Raw genomic sequence first — 19,338 nt, forward strand, 5'->3', positions numbered from 1 at the left:
CAACTACAGCAATTTTATCACCCTCCAAACACTGAGAAAAAGCTGCCCTTTTCAGTGATCCCTACACCTCCCATTCCAGAGAAACTGCCTCTGGTGGTCTGGGCTCTCCCCAGCAGCTCGGCTGAGCCGTGCAGCTGGCTCACTGGGGAGGAGGAGAGGAGCAGAGAGAAGAGAAAGGATTTCAGGCTCACTGAGCTGTGCTGCTCCCTGCAGTTTCTCCCTGCTGCTTTTATGGAGGATGAAGGTGACCAGGTTGCTGATTTAGGCAAATTAAAAGGCACTGAGCATGAGGTGGGATGAATTTGGGCTTGTATGATTCTCCCAACCAGGTGATATGTTGATTACTCAGCATCTAAATTTGTTGGAAACTGGGCAGTATCTGCACCATTTGGGTAGCTGTGGATTTTTACGTAAGCCTGAGTTTCACTGTCACCAAACAGCATTACTGTAGCCAGTTACTGTGATCAGAGTTAGTACCAAACAGAGTAACACTGAAGACACTAGAAAGGAATGGCTGCTTGTCACTTGGATAGCTTATTTAATTGCATTATTTGCTTATATGCTTATTATTAAAATCTTAATTTGAAATAAAACGATGTGTTTTAAGTGAATTTTGTGAGAAATTTGTTATCTTGGGAGTATTGACGCTCCAAGAAATGGCATGAGATTACTCCATGATCTTCTAACTACATAGTTCCTCCCTCCTTCAGGCATTCCCCTTCTCTTTCCCACGTAAGGGTGTTATGTGAGAGCAGGTCTTTGCCCTCTAGAAGTCACGCTGCAACCGTTTGTTGATTTTCCTGGTGCCTTAAGTCTGCTCTCCCTGCCCCGGGTTGATGGGGTAGAGAAGTGGCAGATGGAGCAGGTGATATTTAAAAGTTGAGCTGTGGTATTCAGACAAATGATTTGTTTCCTGGGGAATTAGTGGGTATAAGCGAAGCGCTGGTAAACACCAGCAGCGTTTCGCAGAGCAGCCATATGGTACAAGTAACGTTTTGTTCCCCCACCAGGACTACGATGCAGACATCATGGCTGTTGTGAACGATACTGTCGGGACGATGATGACCTGCGGCTTCGATGACCAGCGTTGTGAAGTTGGCTTGATCATTGGTAACACACACACACTGCTGCAGCAGCGTGCGCGTGGCTTTTTTCCCTTTGCCTGGCCTGTTTGCTTAGCCCTTTCACGTCCCTTCCCTCAAGGCACTGGCACCAACGCCTGCTACATGGAGGAGATGCGGCACATAGACCTGGTGGAAGGGGACGAGGGCAGGATGTGCATTAACACGGAGTGGGGGGCCTTCGGAGATGATGGTTCACTAGAAGACATCAGGACCGAGTTCGACAGAGAGATCGACCGCGGATCCCTAAATCCTGGGAAGCAGCTGTGAGTGAGGCAGTTATTTACGAGCTCTCTGGATTTGCTGACATGTGGTATGATTCAGGCGAAACATTTGCGCTCACTGATGCTAGGGGATGGTGGCGTGGTCCAGGCAGAACCACAGTTTGCCATCTGCTGGGAGGAGAGTGCGTGTTCCCTGCGCAGGCACCATGCCAGGTGACCGGGCAGCCCTGCTTGGGCTGGAGTCTTCAGGCCCCAAATGGTTTTGTCATTACTTCAAAATTTCTCCCTTAGCAGCCGTTTTCAGAGGAAAGGATCTGGTCAGGGTTGCCACGGTCCTAGTTAGGGCTGTTGATTTTTACTCTATCAGCTTCAGTTCACAGCTTATCAATGTAGCCCTTGCTGGAGCCAGGGAAATTAAAAAAAATCTCTTTCCACTTTTGTTATGAATTCAGCAGTTGAAGAAAGCTTGACTTTACCTGTGCTGGGGCAGGCGTACAGCTGGGCTCTGCCTCTTGGTGCTGCCTGTGGACCCTTGGGTGACTGCTGCTGCCCTCTCCTGCAGGTTTGAGAAGATGGTCAGCGGGCTGTACATGGGGGAGCTGGTCAGGCTCATCCTGGTGAAGATGGCCAAGGAGGGGCTGCTCTTTGAAGGGAGAATCACCCCCGAGCTTCTCACCAAAGGGAAGTTTGAGACAAAGCATGTTTCTGCCATAGAAAAGTGAGTACCTCTCCCTCCCCGGGTTCCAAATGACTCTGCCTGTTAATTTTCCAGTACTACTTTTTTGCTTTGTGGAGGAATGTGCTGCATTGGAGGTAGCTGGCACCATCCCGTGGGGTGTGTATCCAGCATGTGGGGATCCCCAGAAGGCAGCCAGCATCCTCTCCTCCAAGCCACCAGCTCCCGTGCTCCCGTGAGCTGGGAGGTGGCAGGTTTCTCCTTCCCTCTGCTTTGGGAGGCACCACCAGTCCCTGCAGCCACAAGCTACGCACTCTGCTGCCTCTCACCCTGATGGCAAAAACCTAAACGTTGCTAGCCTGCAGCTAAACGTGGGAGTGAATTGGCTTAGTGCCTCCTACCAAATACTTGTGTTGCTCCTCGCTGTATCCACGGGATCGCTGGGCAGAAAGAAAATGAGTGTGACAAGGCAGAGCATTCAGTCTCGTGGGCAGTGCTGGGCGCTGCGTGGCGACCTCTGAGCTATGTACCAGTTGGTTCCTTACGGTGTCATCACCCTTTCAGTCAGCACTTACTGGCTCTGCCCCCTGTGGTGTTAAAATTCACATCACTGGGGTACCTCGTGCTGCAGGGACCGGGCCAGCTTTCCAATTTTGGAATTCAGTTAATGAGAGCAAAAGTTGACCTGAAATTCCACCTCATTCCCCAAAGAGCACTTTGGTTACAGACAGGGAGCGCACTCCTGTGCCACTTCAAATTTCCAGCTGATGCTAGCAAGACGCAGGAATCCTTAAAAAGATGTGTGGGAGTGCAGTTAGTGATGGCAAGATATACACCTTCCTTTTCTGTCTTGGAAATGACTGAGTGGTACGCGAGTAAGTTTTGCCAGAAACTTTGCTCTCAGGCTGGGTGCTAACGTGGGAAAACTGAGTGCAAGAGGCAGAAAGTCAGGGAGGCTGGAAAAGCCTGAAAAGAGGGCCGTGAGGATGAAATCACTTTGGCAACCCTTGCTCAGGGTTTTGTTTTTCACACTGAGCTTAATTTACTGAGACCTGGGAGCGGGATTAGCTGCACGCTCAGCTCTGTGCTGAATTGTGGGGCTGGTGCTTCCTGCTCCAGAGAGGAGAAGCCGCTTGAAGTCTAAAGCATCAGGGTGATTAAAAAGCATTTAATTCCTCCAGGTCTGTTAAAATTCTTGGAGGAGTCACTGCTGACTTCCTTGGGGTGTGCGGAAGGAGCTGTCACAGGATCTGCTCTTGGGAGGTGTCCCAGTACAGCAGGGCAGGGCCAGTCCCAAGCTTTGTGCCTGTGCTTTTGGGGCACTTTTTGGGCTCTCTTGGTACGAGACTTGTTCTTACCACCTAGCGCAGCTGAAACCTGCTCTGTTGGAGAGAGAAGTGCACGTGATTATTGTTTGATAGGTTTCCAGGGACATGATAAAGCTGGTGCTCAGTGAGAAAGGAACGTGAAGAAGGCAGGATGCTGAGTACAGATGGAGGAATCCCAGCCAGAGGGTGGCTGCTGTGGTAGCTGAAATAGTATAGTTTGGAGGTGGCACGTTTGCACCAGGCTGTAATGGACAGCTATTTCTATCTGTGAATGAACGAGTATTCAGAGCATTTTGTTTTAAGTCTTAGAGAGCTTCTCAGTCCAGATCTCTAAGAAATTTTCTTTCCAATCCCTTTCTCAAACCCCATGCAGGTACATATGTGTTTGGATGTGCCTCAATCCTGCATTTTATAGCTTCCCTCCCTCCTTTACCGCTCTCTCTTTGTAGGAGCAAAGAAGGTTTGAACAAAGCCAAAGAAATCCTAACCCGCCTGGGGGTGGAGCCGTCCCACGAGGACTGCGTGGCGGTCCAGCACGTCTGCACCATCGTGTCCTTCCGCTCGGCCAACCTGGTGGCCTCCACGCTGGGCGCCATCCTCAACCAGCTGCGGGACAACAAGGGGGTCGGCCGCCTCCGCACCACCGTGGGGGTCGATGGCTCCCTCTACAAGATGCACCCACAGTGAGTCCCCGGCTCCTGCCGTTAGCACGTGCACACACACATACGAGAGAGAAAAACACAACAAAACAACCCAAACCCTGGAGTACTTGGGTACCAGTGAAATGATTCTGCCTCGTCTTGGGGCTGGCAGGGAGGACTGGGTGTTGTTTATGGGGAAATCTCTGAAAGAACAAAACCACGTAGCATTTATTTTTCAGTTTGCCACTATTTTGTTGAAAGAAAAATAATCAACAAAAACCATGTTCATTAATTAAGGAAAAACATAACATTTGGGAAGCAAAAACCATTTCCAAGAATGCTGTTTTGACTAGCCTTTCTAGATGGTCGGGTCTGGGGTGTGTTAAGATAACACGTGGGCAATTTTTATTTCTGAACTGTTTCCCCACACCATCTAAAGGACAACTGAGGACCCTCAGAGGGGATTGGAGCAGTGCCAGAGCCAGGGTGTTTCTTCCATCCGTGGTTGGGTTCAGGGGATGAGACTCTCAGTGCTCTGCCCTGTTTTTTGCTGACTTTTCTTAGGAGTTTAGGCGAAAAGAGGCTGTAAAGAAGAGCTGCTCTTCCCTGGCAGTTTCCCTGCTTGGGAGGCCGTAGCTCAGGCTGCTGAGGCTCCTTGCTCCCCTCGCAGTCAGTCAGTGAGGTTTTGGGGGCTGTAGGGGAGGCAGGGCAGCCGGTGGACGTGCAGCCTCTCCCTGCAGGTACGCTCGGCGCTTGCACAAAACCACCCGGCGCCTGGTGCCCGACTCGGACGTGCGGTTCCTGCTGTCGGAGAGCGGCAGCGGGAAGGGGGCGGCGATGGTGACGGCAGTGGCGTACCGGCTGTCGGAGCAGCACCGGCTGATCGACGAGACGCTGGCTGAGTTCAAGCTCACCCACGAGCAGCTGCTGCAGGTGAAGAAGAGGATGAGGACGGAGATGGAAGCGGGCCTGAAGAAGAAGAGTCACGAGACTGCCAAAGTGAAGATGCTGCCCACCTTCGTCCGCAGCACGCCGGATGGGACAGGTACAGAGCTGATCTGGTGTGATCTCCAGAGCTGTGCTAAGGAGAAAAATCCCAGCTCTGGGCAGGGCAGGCACTCCAGCCCAATTTCAGTGCCTCTGGGTGCAAACAAGCTGTGGCCCACGGGGAGAAGACCACAGCTAGGCTAACCACCCAAACCCACCTGAACCCTGCCCACACAACCTGGGCAGTTCTTTGTGTTTCGTGGTGGTCAGCTAACTGGGAAACTTTCTCACAGTGAAAACAAAGAGCAGTTCTGTTAGGTCCTCTTTCCCTCATTGATTTAAACAAACAAACAAACAAAAAACAACCCAAAACAGCAACAACACAAAAGGAAACAAAAACACACACACAAAAAGTCTGGAATAATTAGAGCAGCACCTAATATCTTCACCTGATGGATTCTTTAAATGCACACATGTATTCTTTTACAGAGAACGGTGACTTTCTGGCACTTGACCTTGGAGGGACAAACTTTAGAGTTTTGCTGGTGAAAATTCGCAGTGGTAAAAGGAGAACAGTAGAAATGCACAACAAGATCTATGCAATTCCTATAGAGGTGATGCAGGGAACGGGAGAAGAGGTGAGTATCTGTGCTTCTCTTCTGCAGCACTGCTGCTTTTTAAATACTTTTTTAAGAGTAGTGGAATGTACAGCTTCAAACACATGACTTTTCTCTTTAAAGCTGTTTGATCACATCGTTACCTGCATTTCTGACTTCCTGGATTATATGGGAATAAAAGGTGCACGGCTTCCTCTCGGCTTCACATTTTCCTTCCCTTGCAAGCAGACCAGTCTAGATGCTGTAAGTTCATTACTATTTTTTAAATCTGCTTTTGTGCTTAGGCTAGGTTGCATTGCTCTGCCTTCATATCACCTACCCGACACTTACAGGCAGGTCGTGTGAGGGGAGGGTTCATGCTCTGACCCTGACCAGTACAGCTTGTCCTATAAACAGCTCCTTTAAAGGTAGTAATGCAAGTGCTGTTTAGTCTGTGGCTGTGACGGATGAGAGCATTTACACTTTCCGTGGTGGTGATAGGCCCTTTTTAATGTAATGTGTTTTTTTTTCCAATCATATAAACCTGCTGGACTGTGATACTGCCCTGGTTTCGTGAGTGATAAGCACAAGCTGGGTCTGTCCTTGCCTGCTGCCAGCGCCTGGTCCCAGGCTGATCTGGTTTTGCTGGATGGAGTGGATGAACCAGGAACTGGGGGAGCCTATAACACGTCCCTGTCAGCGTACCCTTGTTCTCTTGGCTCTCCTGTTTAACTCCTTCACTGCCACATATCTTCACCAACTCCATCTGTGCAGCTGTTAATAATATCGTGTCTATTTAGCATTTTCTTTCTAGATAGGTATCTTTTCTTTCACACTTTTTATTTGTGAGTTTGTTGCATTGCTACAGTCTGGGCAATAGTGCTTCTCCTGGTGATGTGGCTTTTTAGTGAGCTGCATTTTCAAAAAAATAAAAAGTTTCCTAGTCTCGAGCTATGGTATCTGATGTTTTGCATTTTTTTTTTAATTTGTTTTTATTTTCTGTCTTTGGGCATGATGCAGAATGGTTCACTCATTAGCAAGTGTTTCTGTCTTGAAAATCTGGAGACTAAGCGTGATTAGTTTTAGATGCAAATTCCAGAGATATAGATAGATTTCTTTTTATAAAGTCTTCTGTATAACTACACACTAAAGCATTTTAAATTTCAAGTGTAGATGCAAGGAAGTTATTAGATACAATTACTCAATGACGGTTCCTTAGAGGATTATAGGATTTGGGACATTTTGTAGTGCATCAAGAAAAGCGTTAACCTATTTGCTTTCTTTTTAGGGTATCCTCCTCAACTGGACAAAAGGCTTCAAGGCTACAGACTGTGAGGGAGAAGACGTGGTGTATTTGCTTAGAGAAGGAATTAAAAGAAGAGAGGTGATTATTATTATTTTTCCTCCTTCCCCTTCTTTCTCCCCTGCAGTTTACAGACCTCGTGGGTCAGGCTGGCTCCCTCTTGTGGGGTTAGCATGCCTCGAGGAAACGGGCTGGGCCTCCTGCCCTGCACAGAAGGTGTTTGTCTTGCAGCAGGTCCAGATGCAGCAGCCCCTGATGGCTTGTGGCTGTACTGGCTCTGGTGCTGGCACGTAGCCCAGTCACAACCCAGTAGTAGGATGGTCTAGAGGGCATGCAGCAGAAATGGGAGAGGTCAGCCACCAAACTGAAATTGCTCCTCAAAATGAGCCATGCTGGAGATTTTTTTCTTCTTCTTTTTATTTTATTTTTTTTTTTCTCAGAATTTGCTGAATTTGGCAGACCTTTCCAAGCACTTTTCAAACCCTGTGGCAATTGTCACTGCATTAGAGCATGCAGAAAGCAGGACTTTCCGACGTAGCGATTGTAAGGAGGCTTCTCAGTGCACCCCAAATGACAGTTCCCTCCTCACCCCCAGCGCTTGTTCTTGTTGGAAAAGTCTTGAGCAGCTTAATTGGAACTTTCTAGGAAGGGAGGAAAAAGAGCCTGAGAAGAGCTAAAGTTTAACAGAATTTTATCAGCAAATGTTGCTGTATTTGCTACTGCACAGCTATAGTACAGCATGGCAATAGCCCTTTGCCGTGTGCTTATATGCAAGATCTATTCTTAAATATGCCTAAGCCAAAGAGAACAGTCAGGAATATGCCTTCTGCTGCTGCCATGGTCTGTAGTAGGGAAAGCATTCAAGGAGCCTTAGCTGCCTGCTGGTATGCTAACTTCTGATCTCTGCAGAGGTAAATTCAGGCCAGTACTTCAAGCTACAAGTATTTGTTCTTGGTGTGTTTTGACAGCGACCCTTTGTTGTGTTCCTTTTGTGTCCCCTTTGGTGTTCGGGGTGGCTCCAAACACAGAGTTCTCACTGTTTTACTTTTCTCTTCCAAAGGAGTTTGACTTGGATGTGGTGGCTGTGGTGAACGATACGGTGGGCACGATGATGACTTGTGCTTATGAAGACCCCAACTGTGAAATTGGACTCATTGTGGGTATGTGTTAGAAATGCTTTGCAGTTGGCCTTTTTTTTTTTTTAATTAAACAGCATGCAGACACCCGTCTGTGTTCTCATGGAGCCATCCCTGTGCTTATCTAAAAATACAACTAGGGTGTCCAGAAGTGAAAGATTTGGAGATTAACAGTTATACCTTCAGAAACCAGCCATGTGAAGGAGTTGAGCAAAATTCAACAGCCAGCTTGGTTCTGTGCTTGATCATTTGAGATGTCCACAGGCTGTAGTGCTGAACAAATCCTGCCTGTTTTAACTGGGAAGACGCTGTGCTGCTTGGGAAGTGAGCAAACTTGAGCTCAGGTAGTTTTATCAGCTCCTGGAAGATTTGTTAGTTTAACCCATCAGCGTTTCCCTGCCTGGGTGTTCAGGTGACCCACAGCTTGCCTTGAGCATGTGGTCTCTCAGAATAAACTTGTAATGCAGAGCCACAGTTCTTGAATAGCATGCAATGGAAAGCTCTGATAGACAGAATCACAGAATCACAGAATCACAGAATTTTCTAGGTTGGAAGAGACCTCAAGATCATCGAGTCCAACCTCTGACCTAACGCTAACAGTCCCCACTAAACCATTTCCCACTAAACCATTTCTGTGAGCTTAAATAATGTTTCAAGTTGCAAAGTGACTTGTAGGAAAATGAAACACCACCAATTTCTCCTTCAGACAGTTGGAAAACGTCCAGGATGAGTCAGCACAGCACAGTGTGGGTAGGGAGCTGTGTCTGTGAGCTCCATGTTTTCGGTGAGAGTTCCCTGCAGGAAGGGCAGCGTGTCCTTGGGATGCTGATAGCATCCTCTGACTGTCTGCTGCAGCCCCGCCTCATTCGGTGGCCTGGGGACATCTGGGATAAGGAGAGCAAAAGCCCCAGGGCTTTAACAACTCCCTCTCCCCTTCTGGCTCATGTGATAGTTTCCTAGGCATCTTCAAGAAGTTTTGTACCCCAGGTAATAGCAAATCTGCCTCTCTTTGCTAACAGAGCTCTGCTTCCTAAGGCTTAGGGCCCATGGAGCACTTGGTAATTACCACAGTCCTTAGGGTTCCCGTTTAGCAGAGTCAAACATGGCAGCACCTCAACATGGAAGTTACCTGCCTCCCTGAAAAGCAATTGAAACAGCTGAATTTTGTGCATCATAAAAAAAAAAAAAAAAAAAAAAAAAAAAAAAAACACCAAGAAAAAACAAACAAGAACTAAAAAATGCCCTGCCATTAGCCAGCAAAATCCCTGGGTTTTTCTTTGCCTGATGCCTCAAATCTTCCTGAGGCTTTCACTTCAACAGTTTTTCCCCTGAACTTTGAAGGTCTGTGGGCTTTGTGGAAGGTGACTCCTATCTTCAGCAACTTCAGAATTCATCTGGCTGCTTGCTGTGGTTTTGGGTTCAAAAACACTTGGAGTGTGCTGAAAATGCCATGCTGCTGGTCCCCCCGTAACATGGGACCCTCAGCCCAGCCAGCCTGGATGAGCCTCTGCTCCTCTGAGCCGTGCTGGGCAGTGTGCCACAGCTTCCCTATAATGCACTAATATTCCCCTTTAGTTTAGGATTATCAAAGTGGTTTTTTGTTTGTTTGTTTTTCCTTTGTGACTTTTGGAATTGACTTTATCATTCAGAAAAGGCACCTTCAAGATCCACCAGAAGGTTTGGGGTCAGGACTGTTGTTCTTGCTCCAGTGTTGTTTTGTTTAAAAAAAAAAAAGAAAAGTACAAAGCCCACAGAAATTTCACTATTTTCTCTTTTCAGGAACTGGCAGCAATGCCTGCTACATGGAAGAGATGAGAAACATAGAGATGGTGGATGGTGAGCAAGGACGGATGTGTGTGAACATGGAGTGGGGAGCGTTCGGGGATAATGGATGCCTGGACGATATCAGGACGATATATGACAAAGCGGTTGATGACTTTTCACTAAATGCTGGAAAGCAAAGGTACTGTGGGGTAAACGCTGTGTTAAGAGTAAGCCAGGCTGCCTCAAATGCTTTTGAGAGAATTGGATTTCTCCCCTTCTCAGAAAGGAGGTTGAGTGGAAAATGAACGCAGCCCTTCTGCCCTGTGGGATTTCCCTCCTCTGTGCCTCTGGTTGCTTCTTGTTTTCTAGTTTCCCCAAGGACAAACATCCATGATCTTCTCTCTCTGCTTTCTCTTCTGTATGGGCAATGGATGTCTTCACCGTTGTCTGCCCGTTTTGCGGCCGTTCATTTAGCTACAGCCAAATTCCCCTGCCAGCCTTTTGGGTGGGCAGAGCTGTTGTGGCCACTGAGCATCTGCCCAGAGCTTGTTTGCAACAGGGTTTTTGGTGAGAACTTCAGGAGGATTTAAATTAGTAAAATCTCCTTTTTCTCATCCCGTGTTGTACTTCAAGGCTTAAGAAGGCTCGTCATTCCTATGCTCTCGGTCTCGGTTTAATCTCTTTTAGCTGAGTTCTCTTAGTTTGAGGGCTCTGCCTCTGAAATCCTCAGCCTCGACCTGCAGGCATGGTTGGAGCTCGGAGCTGGTCACTGTAAAGCAGTTGCAGCCAGCTCTGACATCAGGCAATATTCTGGATGACATGCCACGGTAGAGGACCTGCCTTTCTTGGCCCTGGAGGATGGATCCCACTTTGGGAACCCAGCTCTGGGGTGAGCAAGAGCTTCCCTGCCCCCACAAAGAAAGAGCTGACAAGGAGATGGACCCAGCACAACGCTCCAGGGCTGAGGCTGCTGCATGCCCAGACTGCAATTTTTCATAATTTCTCTGCTTTGACGTGAGGGCAGTGGAGCTATTAAGAAAGTTTTGTGACTCCAGCAAATCTGCCTGGAAGCCTGGGGGACACAGGCAAGCTGGCAGCTCCCTTGGGAAGCTCTGTAGGGTTTAGGGCACAAACAGACACGGAGAGGCGGACGCTGAGCAAGCCTGATGTGGCGGCAGGGTTGGCATGGAGTAAGCAGCCAAAGGCAGAAGGGGAAACTGCCAAGGGTAATAATTTATTCCAGAAGAAGTTAGGCACTCGAGAGGGAAGGCGCTTGCTGGGTACAAGCCCGAGAGAGCTCATGGTATTAAATGGACTGCGTGGCTTGCTTCCAGGTGGCTGGTGCGCTGTGCTCAGCTCAGGCCAGGGCAGAAACCCTGCTCAGAGCTCCAGGAGGTGAAATAAAGGATGCGTGGCTGAATGAACTTTTCAATAAATGAGAAAGTGTTCAGCTCTCGTTGCTGAGGGCACAGCTCGGTCACGGACCGCAGAATGCCCCTTTCAAAGCAGAATGGTGCTGGAGGGGAGGGGGGCGAAGCAGACTCCTGTTCTCAGCATGGGGCTGCCCCGTGCCAGCGCTGAGCACCCCTCGGTGCGTGCCAGGAAGAGATCTGCAGGTGGAAAATATCCCTCTCTCTAGCCTGGGGCAAGCCTGCCAGCGGAAAACTCGGGTTCTGTGTGCAAAGTGAGGTCAAGAGGGGGTTCAAAACACCCTGGTTCCTCCCTGTGGCTTTTGGGCTGTTATTTCCCTGCTGGGAACCAGGTGCTGGAGTTAACTGAAAAGCACAAACCAGCCCCGGTCCCCTGGCTCGCTCATGTACAGGTCAGTGATCCTGGGAACATGCTGAACATACCTCTTCACGTTCATTTATTTATTTTTAATTCCCACAGGGTGCTTTTCAGCACAGGACTCCCTTAAAAACTCTGCACTCCCAGTGCCTGTACCTTGTGGAGAGACCCTGGGGGTCTACCCTGGGGGAGAATGGTAGTGAGGAGTATGTGAGGTGTTTGTAGGAAGCAAACAGGGTTTGTTTGAAAACCTTGCAAGGTTTTCCACTTTTTTTTCTTGCCCAATTCTCCTCATAAATGGCCATTCTGTGTAAGTCAGTTTGCAGATTTCATGTCCCCAGCATGTGCAGGCAGGACATCTAGGTAATAAGCAGCTGCAGTGCCACTTCTGCAAGTATGAGCTGTGTCCTGAGCTGTGCTGCTGTCTTTCATTGCAGGTACGAGAAAATGATCAGTGGGATGTACCTGGGGGAAATAGTCCGCAATATTTTGATCGACTTCACCAAGCGGGGGTTCCTGTTCAGAGGCCAGATTTCAGAGACGTTGAAGACCAGGCATATCTTTGAAACCAAGTTCCTTTCACAAATCGAGAGGTAAGAGAGCACGGGAGGCTGTTCAGAGAGAAATACTGTGCTAAAGCTCACCTGGTGATGCTGCTGCTGACGGCTGGAGAGGACGGCTCCGTGCTCCAGAGATGATTTTGGTCTCATTGCGAGCCTGTACCTGTGCAGGCTCTTTAAAACACCAGAAATCAGGCTGTTTTCCTGTGCCTGTTCTGAGTGCCTAGCTGTTGTTGTGGGACTGAATGAATGCTAGCTGAATGCATACTTCTTTAGTGGATATTTCTGTGTCTTTATTGCTCAGACACTGTCTTAAAATCTGTTGAGTCTTTACGGGGGGAAAAAGCACAACAAAGTTTTCATTAAAAATGCGTTCCTGAAATGCACTCGGTATGAAAAGAGAAGGGGAAGCAACGCAGAGCTGTGCTCAGAGCCCCTCTGGCTTGCCTGTGCCCCCTTCCTGCTCTGCCCGAATTTGGCAGCAGCGCAGTGTCGGGGTGAGTGTGTTTGCATTCTCCGGGGTCTCTTGTACCAGCAGCCTGGGAGTGTGGCTGCAGCTCTCGATGCAGTGGGGGTCGTGCTGGAGGCTCAGCTGAGGAGGGCCTTGAATTGAACTCTGTGTTCCTCTGCTCCTGCAGCGACAGGTTAGCTTTGCTTCAGGTGCGAACCATCCTCCAGCAGCTGGGGCTCAACAGCACCTGCGACGACAGCATCATCGTCAAGACCGTGTGTGGAGCAGTGTCCAAGCGAGCGGCTCAGTTGTGCGGGGCTGGCATGGCTGCAGTTGTAGATAAAATTCGGGAGAACAGAGGATTAGAGCACCTGGAGATTACGGTTGGTGTGGATGGGACGCTGTACAAGCTACACCCACAGTGAGTGTTCACCTTTCTCCGTGGTTGTTTGCCCGTGACCTGTAACGTGTTGCTGCGTGTCCTTTTCCAGCCTGATTTCTTTTACTTGCTAGGGTAAGAGCCAGGGAAAAGAGATCTTAATCAGGGCTGCTCGGGCTTTCTAAAAGATAATCAAAGGATCATGAAGGATTCAGGGGGCTGTGCCAAACTAAAGGCAACACAGCTTGCTGGGCAGGTTGGGAGCCACACAGGAAGGGGAAAGATCTCTTGGCTATGCAGAGGCAGCGAGAGAGCAGTGCTCGAATGCCTGGTGCCTCCTGGGAGGTGCCTCTTTGCCTGGTGCCTCTTGGGCAGATGTTTCTGTCCATCAGGCAGAGGAGGTGGGCTGCTGGAAAGCAGGGGCAGGTGAGGGCAGGAGTCTACAACAGCTGGCAACACAGGGAGGGGAGGACTAGTGCCTGTCTCCAGAGCATACAGAAGGAGGCAGGTAGGAAGATGGCCATGCACCATCTCGTCTTTTGCACTTTGCTGTGGCAGAAGAGATCCAGCTAACCCCACACAAAGAGAGAGCAAAGGGCTGGGATGAAAGTATTTTGGCCCCTGCTCCTAGTGTGTAGTGTAGTAAAATGTTTCCAGCATTTTATTTCTCTCTGCTGTGAAAGGGGGAGCACTGCAAAGGCCCGTGGCACTGCTATGCTCTGTAGGTGCTGCAAGGCCTCCCTTGCCCACGGCCACTGTTTCCCTTCACAGCTTTTCGAGGATTATGCACCAAACAGTCAAAGACCTGGCACCCAAGTGCGACGTGACCTTCCTGCTTTCGGAAGACGGCAGTGGGAAAGGGGCAGCGCTCATCACGGCGGTGGGATGCAGGCTTCGTGATGCCGAGCAGAACTGAACTCCACAACCCCAGTCCTGATTCTGTCTTGTGAGCACTTTCTCATAAAGCAGCGACTGCGTAGTCTGAACTGGTAAATAAATAAATAAAACAGAACTCACTGCTTTATCGGGAAAAAAAAAAATACAACTAATGACATAAAAAGTATAGGATACAAGATAGAATGTGTGCTGTTAATACTATCTCCTGTTTATGGACCCCAATCTGCATGTTTCTTATTCACCTTGTTGGTACCTTCCCCATCTGTAGGTCATGGAAAAAATCAGTCTCTAATTTCTGCAGCTGTCAAAAATCAGTTGTTGTCTGAGATGAAATTGCCCCCAGTTGATGTGCGTTGAGAGCTGCTGTTGCATCGTACCAAGTGTGACCTTTGCAGCATCCCTGTTACGTGCACCGCCAGCACGCTGACCACCAAACCTGGGTGTTGAAGCTTTTAGTGAAAGGGAAGCAGCGGTTCCCTCCTGCATACCTACCTGCTGTTGTTTCGTTTAAAGCAATCGTGGAAAAATCGCGGTGTGTCGGCACTGTGCACGCACATAACTCTGTAGTGGGACTTGACAATGTGACTTACTTGCTTCCTCGATGCCTGTTTTGTCATGGTAAAATTAAAGTAAACGCCCTTGTCCCACGGATCTGGATCCACTGGTATTTCCCGTTGCTTTTGTGAATAGTGTTGTGTTACCGAGCAAAACCTGTAACATTTGGGCAAGAAATCCCTAACGAGTAAAACACAGTGGTTGGTGATTGGGGTAATCCAAATCTCCAGACCTGGGAAATGGGTGGATTTATGGTCCCTAGGCAGGCTGTGCTGTATCCGTCTGTATTAGGGGTCGGATCAAAATTATTTCTTCTCTTGTTATTGGTTTAGATCAGGGCGCTGCAGCTGCCCTTCTACAGGATCTGCAGCAAAACAGTGTCACCTGGATGTGCACACCTCCGTCTCTTGCCTTAAATGGGTGTTTGCTTCCACACAGAGCTTTAATCTTTAATACTGTTAAGCAGCCACTCAAAACACAAACACTCAGCTAGAGTTAGTGATCAGGAAGGACTATGAGGGCTCGAGTTGGATCTCGACGTTGAGGGGCTGGGTGCATAAACCAAACAAACCACACAGACAGAGTTGGACCCAGCTTATCCCACGAACTAAAGCAGCAGCAGGGTTGGTATCGTGTACACGTGGTGTATTCCGCCCTCTGTCGAGCTGATGCCATTATTATACTTGCATAGCAGTTGCATTACTTAAATCGAGAACCAGTTCGGAAGGCAAAAGGTAATTAACGTTTGCAAGTCACGCCGCTTTCTGCAAAGAGGGAGACCCCACAGCAGTATTTAATTCCCACTCTCCTACCGAAAATGAATTTGAGATCTCTGCATGGTTTTCCCTGCTCTCTTTCTTCTCCTGCAGAAAGTAGATGGAAATTTGCAGGCTACTCTTCTCTGTCCTCTTTCCACCCCCTAAGATTTGGATTGCCCTGCCTATGGATAACATTTCAATATGCATTATGGTGCACTGTGAGTGAATGTTGTAAAGTAACATGTGAGTCGCAAGCAGTCCTCGCAGCTTTACGTGTGTGTCTACCTGAAAAATTGCATGCCTAACTGGTTTTGCAAAGGTAGAGAGTCTTTTTACTTTGCACACTAGTAGCTCCGATACTAGTGTTACGTGGTATTTGTGGAAATATTAAACTTTTTTTGATGTGCGTTAACTGGTGTGCGGTGGTTCTTTCTGGAAGAGATTCTCTCGGCTGCTGGCGCAGTGCTTTGGGAAGAGCTATTGTGCAGGGAGAGCTGTGACCTAATCCCACCGGTGCCCGGGTTTTGTGTGTGTGTGTTTTTATTCCCGGGCGTTCGGGGTCTGATTCAAAGGGGGTGGGTTTTGTTTGACACCAAACCTTGCCTTTCCTAACGTGGCTCAGCAGAGCTCGCAGTGCCCAAACCTTGGGGTGTGTGGAGCTGGTCTGCGTGCCTCTCATGCCCTGTTGTGCAGGGGAAACCGCAGTGCAGGGAGACTTCAGCCCACTGCACCAAAGCAAATGTGATTATGTTAGGCTTTGCCAGATTCTGTGTTACAAGAGCTGTGCTCCTGCAGGAGCCTGGCACACAGCAGCCACGTGCACGAAGAGCTGGCGCTTGCAGAAGCACGGCCTCAGGTGCTCCTGGGCTGCTGGGCTGCACGTCCTACATTGGAGTTGTGTATGAAGGCCCCTTCTGCATACACTACAGTTGGGATTCTCCCCTAGCCCATTTTGTGTTACAGCTTGAGTAGTCGGACAGCCTCAATGCGCAGCTCTAACCCCAAACAGGAGGCAGAAGAAGCTGAGAAGGTTTACGGGTGCAGGGGATGCCTTTTAGTTGCTGAGGGTTTGCAAATCTTAGGGCTGCTGTAGGGGTGGTGTGAGCCGTATGGGAAACCTGAGTTTGGAGCTCTTCAGCACCTTAATCATCGTATGATCTGTGGGCAAGGCTCGGTGCAGGACAGAGGATGAATGTGAAGTGCAAGTTAAACTTGGTCGTGGGGTGGCTGTGAAGGGAGATGCTGGCAGAGGTGGTGCTGTTTATTGGATCCAGCTCATAACAGTCCTGGTGGGACTTCCATTTCCATACTTCTTCTTATCCCTAGGAAACTTGCAAGTGAATCCCAAGCTATAACTGTCCGGAGAAATGTCTTCAGTGTTAGCCAAGCAATGACTGAGATGCCTTACTTAAAGCTTTTAGGCTTGGTGAATAAAATCATGGTCTTCTTAATTGTTAAGCTGTAGAAATTACTTCGATATTGACACACAAATCTTACATTTCCTGGGGAAAAGGCCATTTGCATACCGCTGTTGTAATGTCATCTGCTCCTTCTTCCTCTGGGGGAAGGCTCAGAAGCCTTTTGAATAGGTTTAAAACAAGCAGCCCTTGTTTTGTTTTGTTTTGTTTTCTTAAGAAAAATAATAGCAGAAGGCAAAATAAAGTGTTTCTGAACTTCTGAACCCTGCCCCGTGCTTTTTGTTTGTTCCTTTGCTATAACAATGAGATTCTTCAAATGTTTTTCCTTACAGTCTGCAGGAACTCCTTGGTGCGTAGAGCACAAGTAACTGTACAGAGGGGGGATTTATCGCTGACCTGGACATTTTATACTGCTGCGTGGCATTTAATCAAGTCTATATTTATATGGAGAATTGTGTGTGTTTACTCTGGAGCACAGTGTTCCTGTTACCTCGTATATCACAGGAAATAACGTTGTTGGCCACGGCATGCCCTCCTTTTTCCAACGAGGGCTTGGGGCATCTCTGCTTCCTTACCCGTTGTTATTTCTAGCAGACAGACTTCTCAGGATCCACAGTGAGTCCTTCAGGGGACGTGGAGCTTCGTTTGCAGACAGAAGTCATCCTCTGCTTTCTGCACCAAGCATGAGAGAGATGCCATGAGCAGGAAACGTCGGCGCTTGTCAGGGGCTGCACGGGGGAACGTAAGCTGGGATGCTGGAGACAGACCCGCTTGGTCCCAAAAGATCTGCACTGGAAAGCTGCTGGAGAAGGGCTTTAACGCCTTACTGTCCCCTCAGCTGCACGTGGTAGAGGCACAGCCTGTGTATGTAACACAGCAAAATTGTCATGCAGGTGTTCTTCACTTCCTTGGAGCATGAGTCCCAGAGGCGTGTGCCTCGCCAAGCACCTCTCCAAAGTGTTTTGAATCCCTGTAGGAGAAGATTTGGTGGTGGCTGGCTGTCAGTGCCTGTTCCTTCTTGTTCTCCCTCTGCCCTGGTGCACCCCTGCAGTGCGCTCTCAAGAGGAGCAGGCTGGGCAGATAATATCGAGGCTTGAAGCTGCCTGCTGGAACAATTTAAAATGATGAACATTTCAAGAAAGGCGCACAGCCCTGTGCCATCTGCCACGTCCTATTAGTGAGATAAGTTTGCTGGGCCTCTCTGTACCGTAATTGCTCCCCACAGCAGCCAGTGAGGTGGAGGAGATTAAGTGGAGAAGAAAGATGTGTCTGCTGGGTTCTGTGCTGAAATGGAAAATCATTTCCCTGAGCACTTTTTCTGTTCAAGCAACAAAGCTTTGTCCTGAATTTACTGCAGAAGTCAAGACTGCCAACACTTTGTAGCTTTTGTTCTCCCAGAGCAAAGGGGAATATTTGGAATAACTGGGACTTGGTGGTGTTGTAGGAGCCTCCTGTGTGCCGAGGTATGTCTCTGGGGTGTTATGTGCCAACCTGTCACCAAAGGTGAAGGTGATTGCAAGGTGCTACTTATCACACCGGTATTAAATACTGCATGGCATTAAGTATTGTGCTTGTATTTCAGCCTGTCCCGTTCTGCATGTCTGCACATAACGCCTCAGGCTTCGAAGATGACAAATTTCAGCCTTTATTTTAGTATCTGAGAAGAGAAGAACAGTGACGACAAGAAGGGGTAAGTCTGGAAAGGGGAATGAAGGGACTGGCTGTGGTGGGGACCACGGTGGGGTTGCTGGGGTCGGGGTACAGGCAGCTTTGGAAGCACAGAGCTCTGGGATGCCACCAGCTGTGCACCACCCCAGTGTCACACCCGGGCGGCCCTCTGCTCCTGTAAGCAAGCAGTCGTGCTGCAAACATGACTGCTCAGCTAGGGAGCTGAGGAGCGATGCTCAGCAGCTATTTTTGAGCACCTTCCCCAGTGACAGGAGCTTGCAGCCCCTCTGACCAAGCCTGCCTGTGGCTCTCCAGAGAGCCTCGCTCCCCGGGTGAGGTACCACAAGGAACTATGTGCAGGTGGAGGAATTGCTCGAGCACGCTTCAACAGGAAAAATACATCGTGTTTTGGTACAAGCTTACAGAAATCCATGAAAGAATGACTCTTTACAAGAGTTTCTCACTTCTAATTGGTGCAGGTGAAATCACAGGCCTGAAAATCCCAGGATCCAGGAAAGCTTCAGGGCAGGCTTTTCAGCATGGGAGCCTTTGTGGTAAAGGAGCTCAGCTCCACAGCCTCGTCCACCTCCAGGCTGCTGAGCCACAGGAATTAGCTGCCCACGCACCCCAAGGGTCCGCCCAGACTGGGCCAGAAGAGCCCCAGCCTTTCTGTTCCTTCAGCTCTTTTCCAGATGGAGGTGTCTTGTGGAACAGAGAACAGGAGCTCGCCATCAGGACGGCAATAATTGATATTGTACGGATTGGTAGAATGCTGCCTGAGGTCTGTTCTGCTTCTGTTTTGATGTGATGGGCAAAACCTGTCTTTTCTGTATAGCAGCGTGGCTTTAAAGGAGGGCTGAACTTGTATCCAGAGGTGGGTGATGTTCGGACCTGCATGGATATAAGTCTTGTTTTATTGTCAGAGTGCTTTTGATGCTGATGGCACCTGTAAAAGCCCCCTCGGAAACAGACCTGCCTCAGGACATCTACAAACCTGCTGCTTTTAAATGGTTTCTTAGGATATGCCCCATCCCTGGAAGTGTTCAAGGCCAGGCTGGATGGGGCTTTGAGCAGCCTGGGCTGCCGGG

General features: G+C 48.9%; 1 protein-coding gene across 2 annotated transcripts in view; it reads left to right on the forward strand.

The window, feature by feature from the left end:
* LOC116491118 (hexokinase-1) overlaps positions 1-15,576 on the forward strand; it is a 40,506-nt gene extending 24,930 nt beyond the window's left edge. For both annotated transcript variants that reach the window (XM_032190848.1, XM_032190849.1), the window contains 13 exons: positions 1,011-1,110; positions 1,204-1,387; positions 1,908-2,063; positions 3,799-4,032; positions 4,731-5,035; positions 5,467-5,615; positions 5,718-5,837; positions 6,862-6,957; positions 7,937-8,036; positions 9,792-9,975; positions 12,002-12,157; positions 12,763-12,996; positions 13,726-15,576. In XM_032190848.1, the coding sequence (XP_032046739.1) occupies positions 1,011-1,110; positions 1,204-1,387; positions 1,908-2,063; positions 3,799-4,032; positions 4,731-5,035; positions 5,467-5,615; positions 5,718-5,837; positions 6,862-6,957; positions 7,937-8,036; positions 9,792-9,975; positions 12,002-12,157; positions 12,763-12,996; positions 13,726-13,870 (2,163 nt within the window). In that variant the 3' untranslated portion in view covers positions 13,871-15,576. The remainder of the gene's footprint in view (positions 1-1,010; positions 1,111-1,203; positions 1,388-1,907; positions 2,064-3,798; positions 4,033-4,730; positions 5,036-5,466; positions 5,616-5,717; positions 5,838-6,861; positions 6,958-7,936; positions 8,037-9,791; positions 9,976-12,001; positions 12,158-12,762; positions 12,997-13,725) is intronic.
* Positions 15,577-19,338: the final 3,762 nt, after the last annotated feature.

The sequence above is a fragment of the Aythya fuligula genome, chromosome 7, assembly GCF_009819795.1.
Source record: "Aythya fuligula isolate bAytFul2 chromosome 7, bAytFul2.pri, whole genome shotgun sequence".
Lineage (NCBI taxonomy): Eukaryota > Metazoa > Chordata > Aves > Anseriformes > Anatidae > Aythya > Aythya fuligula.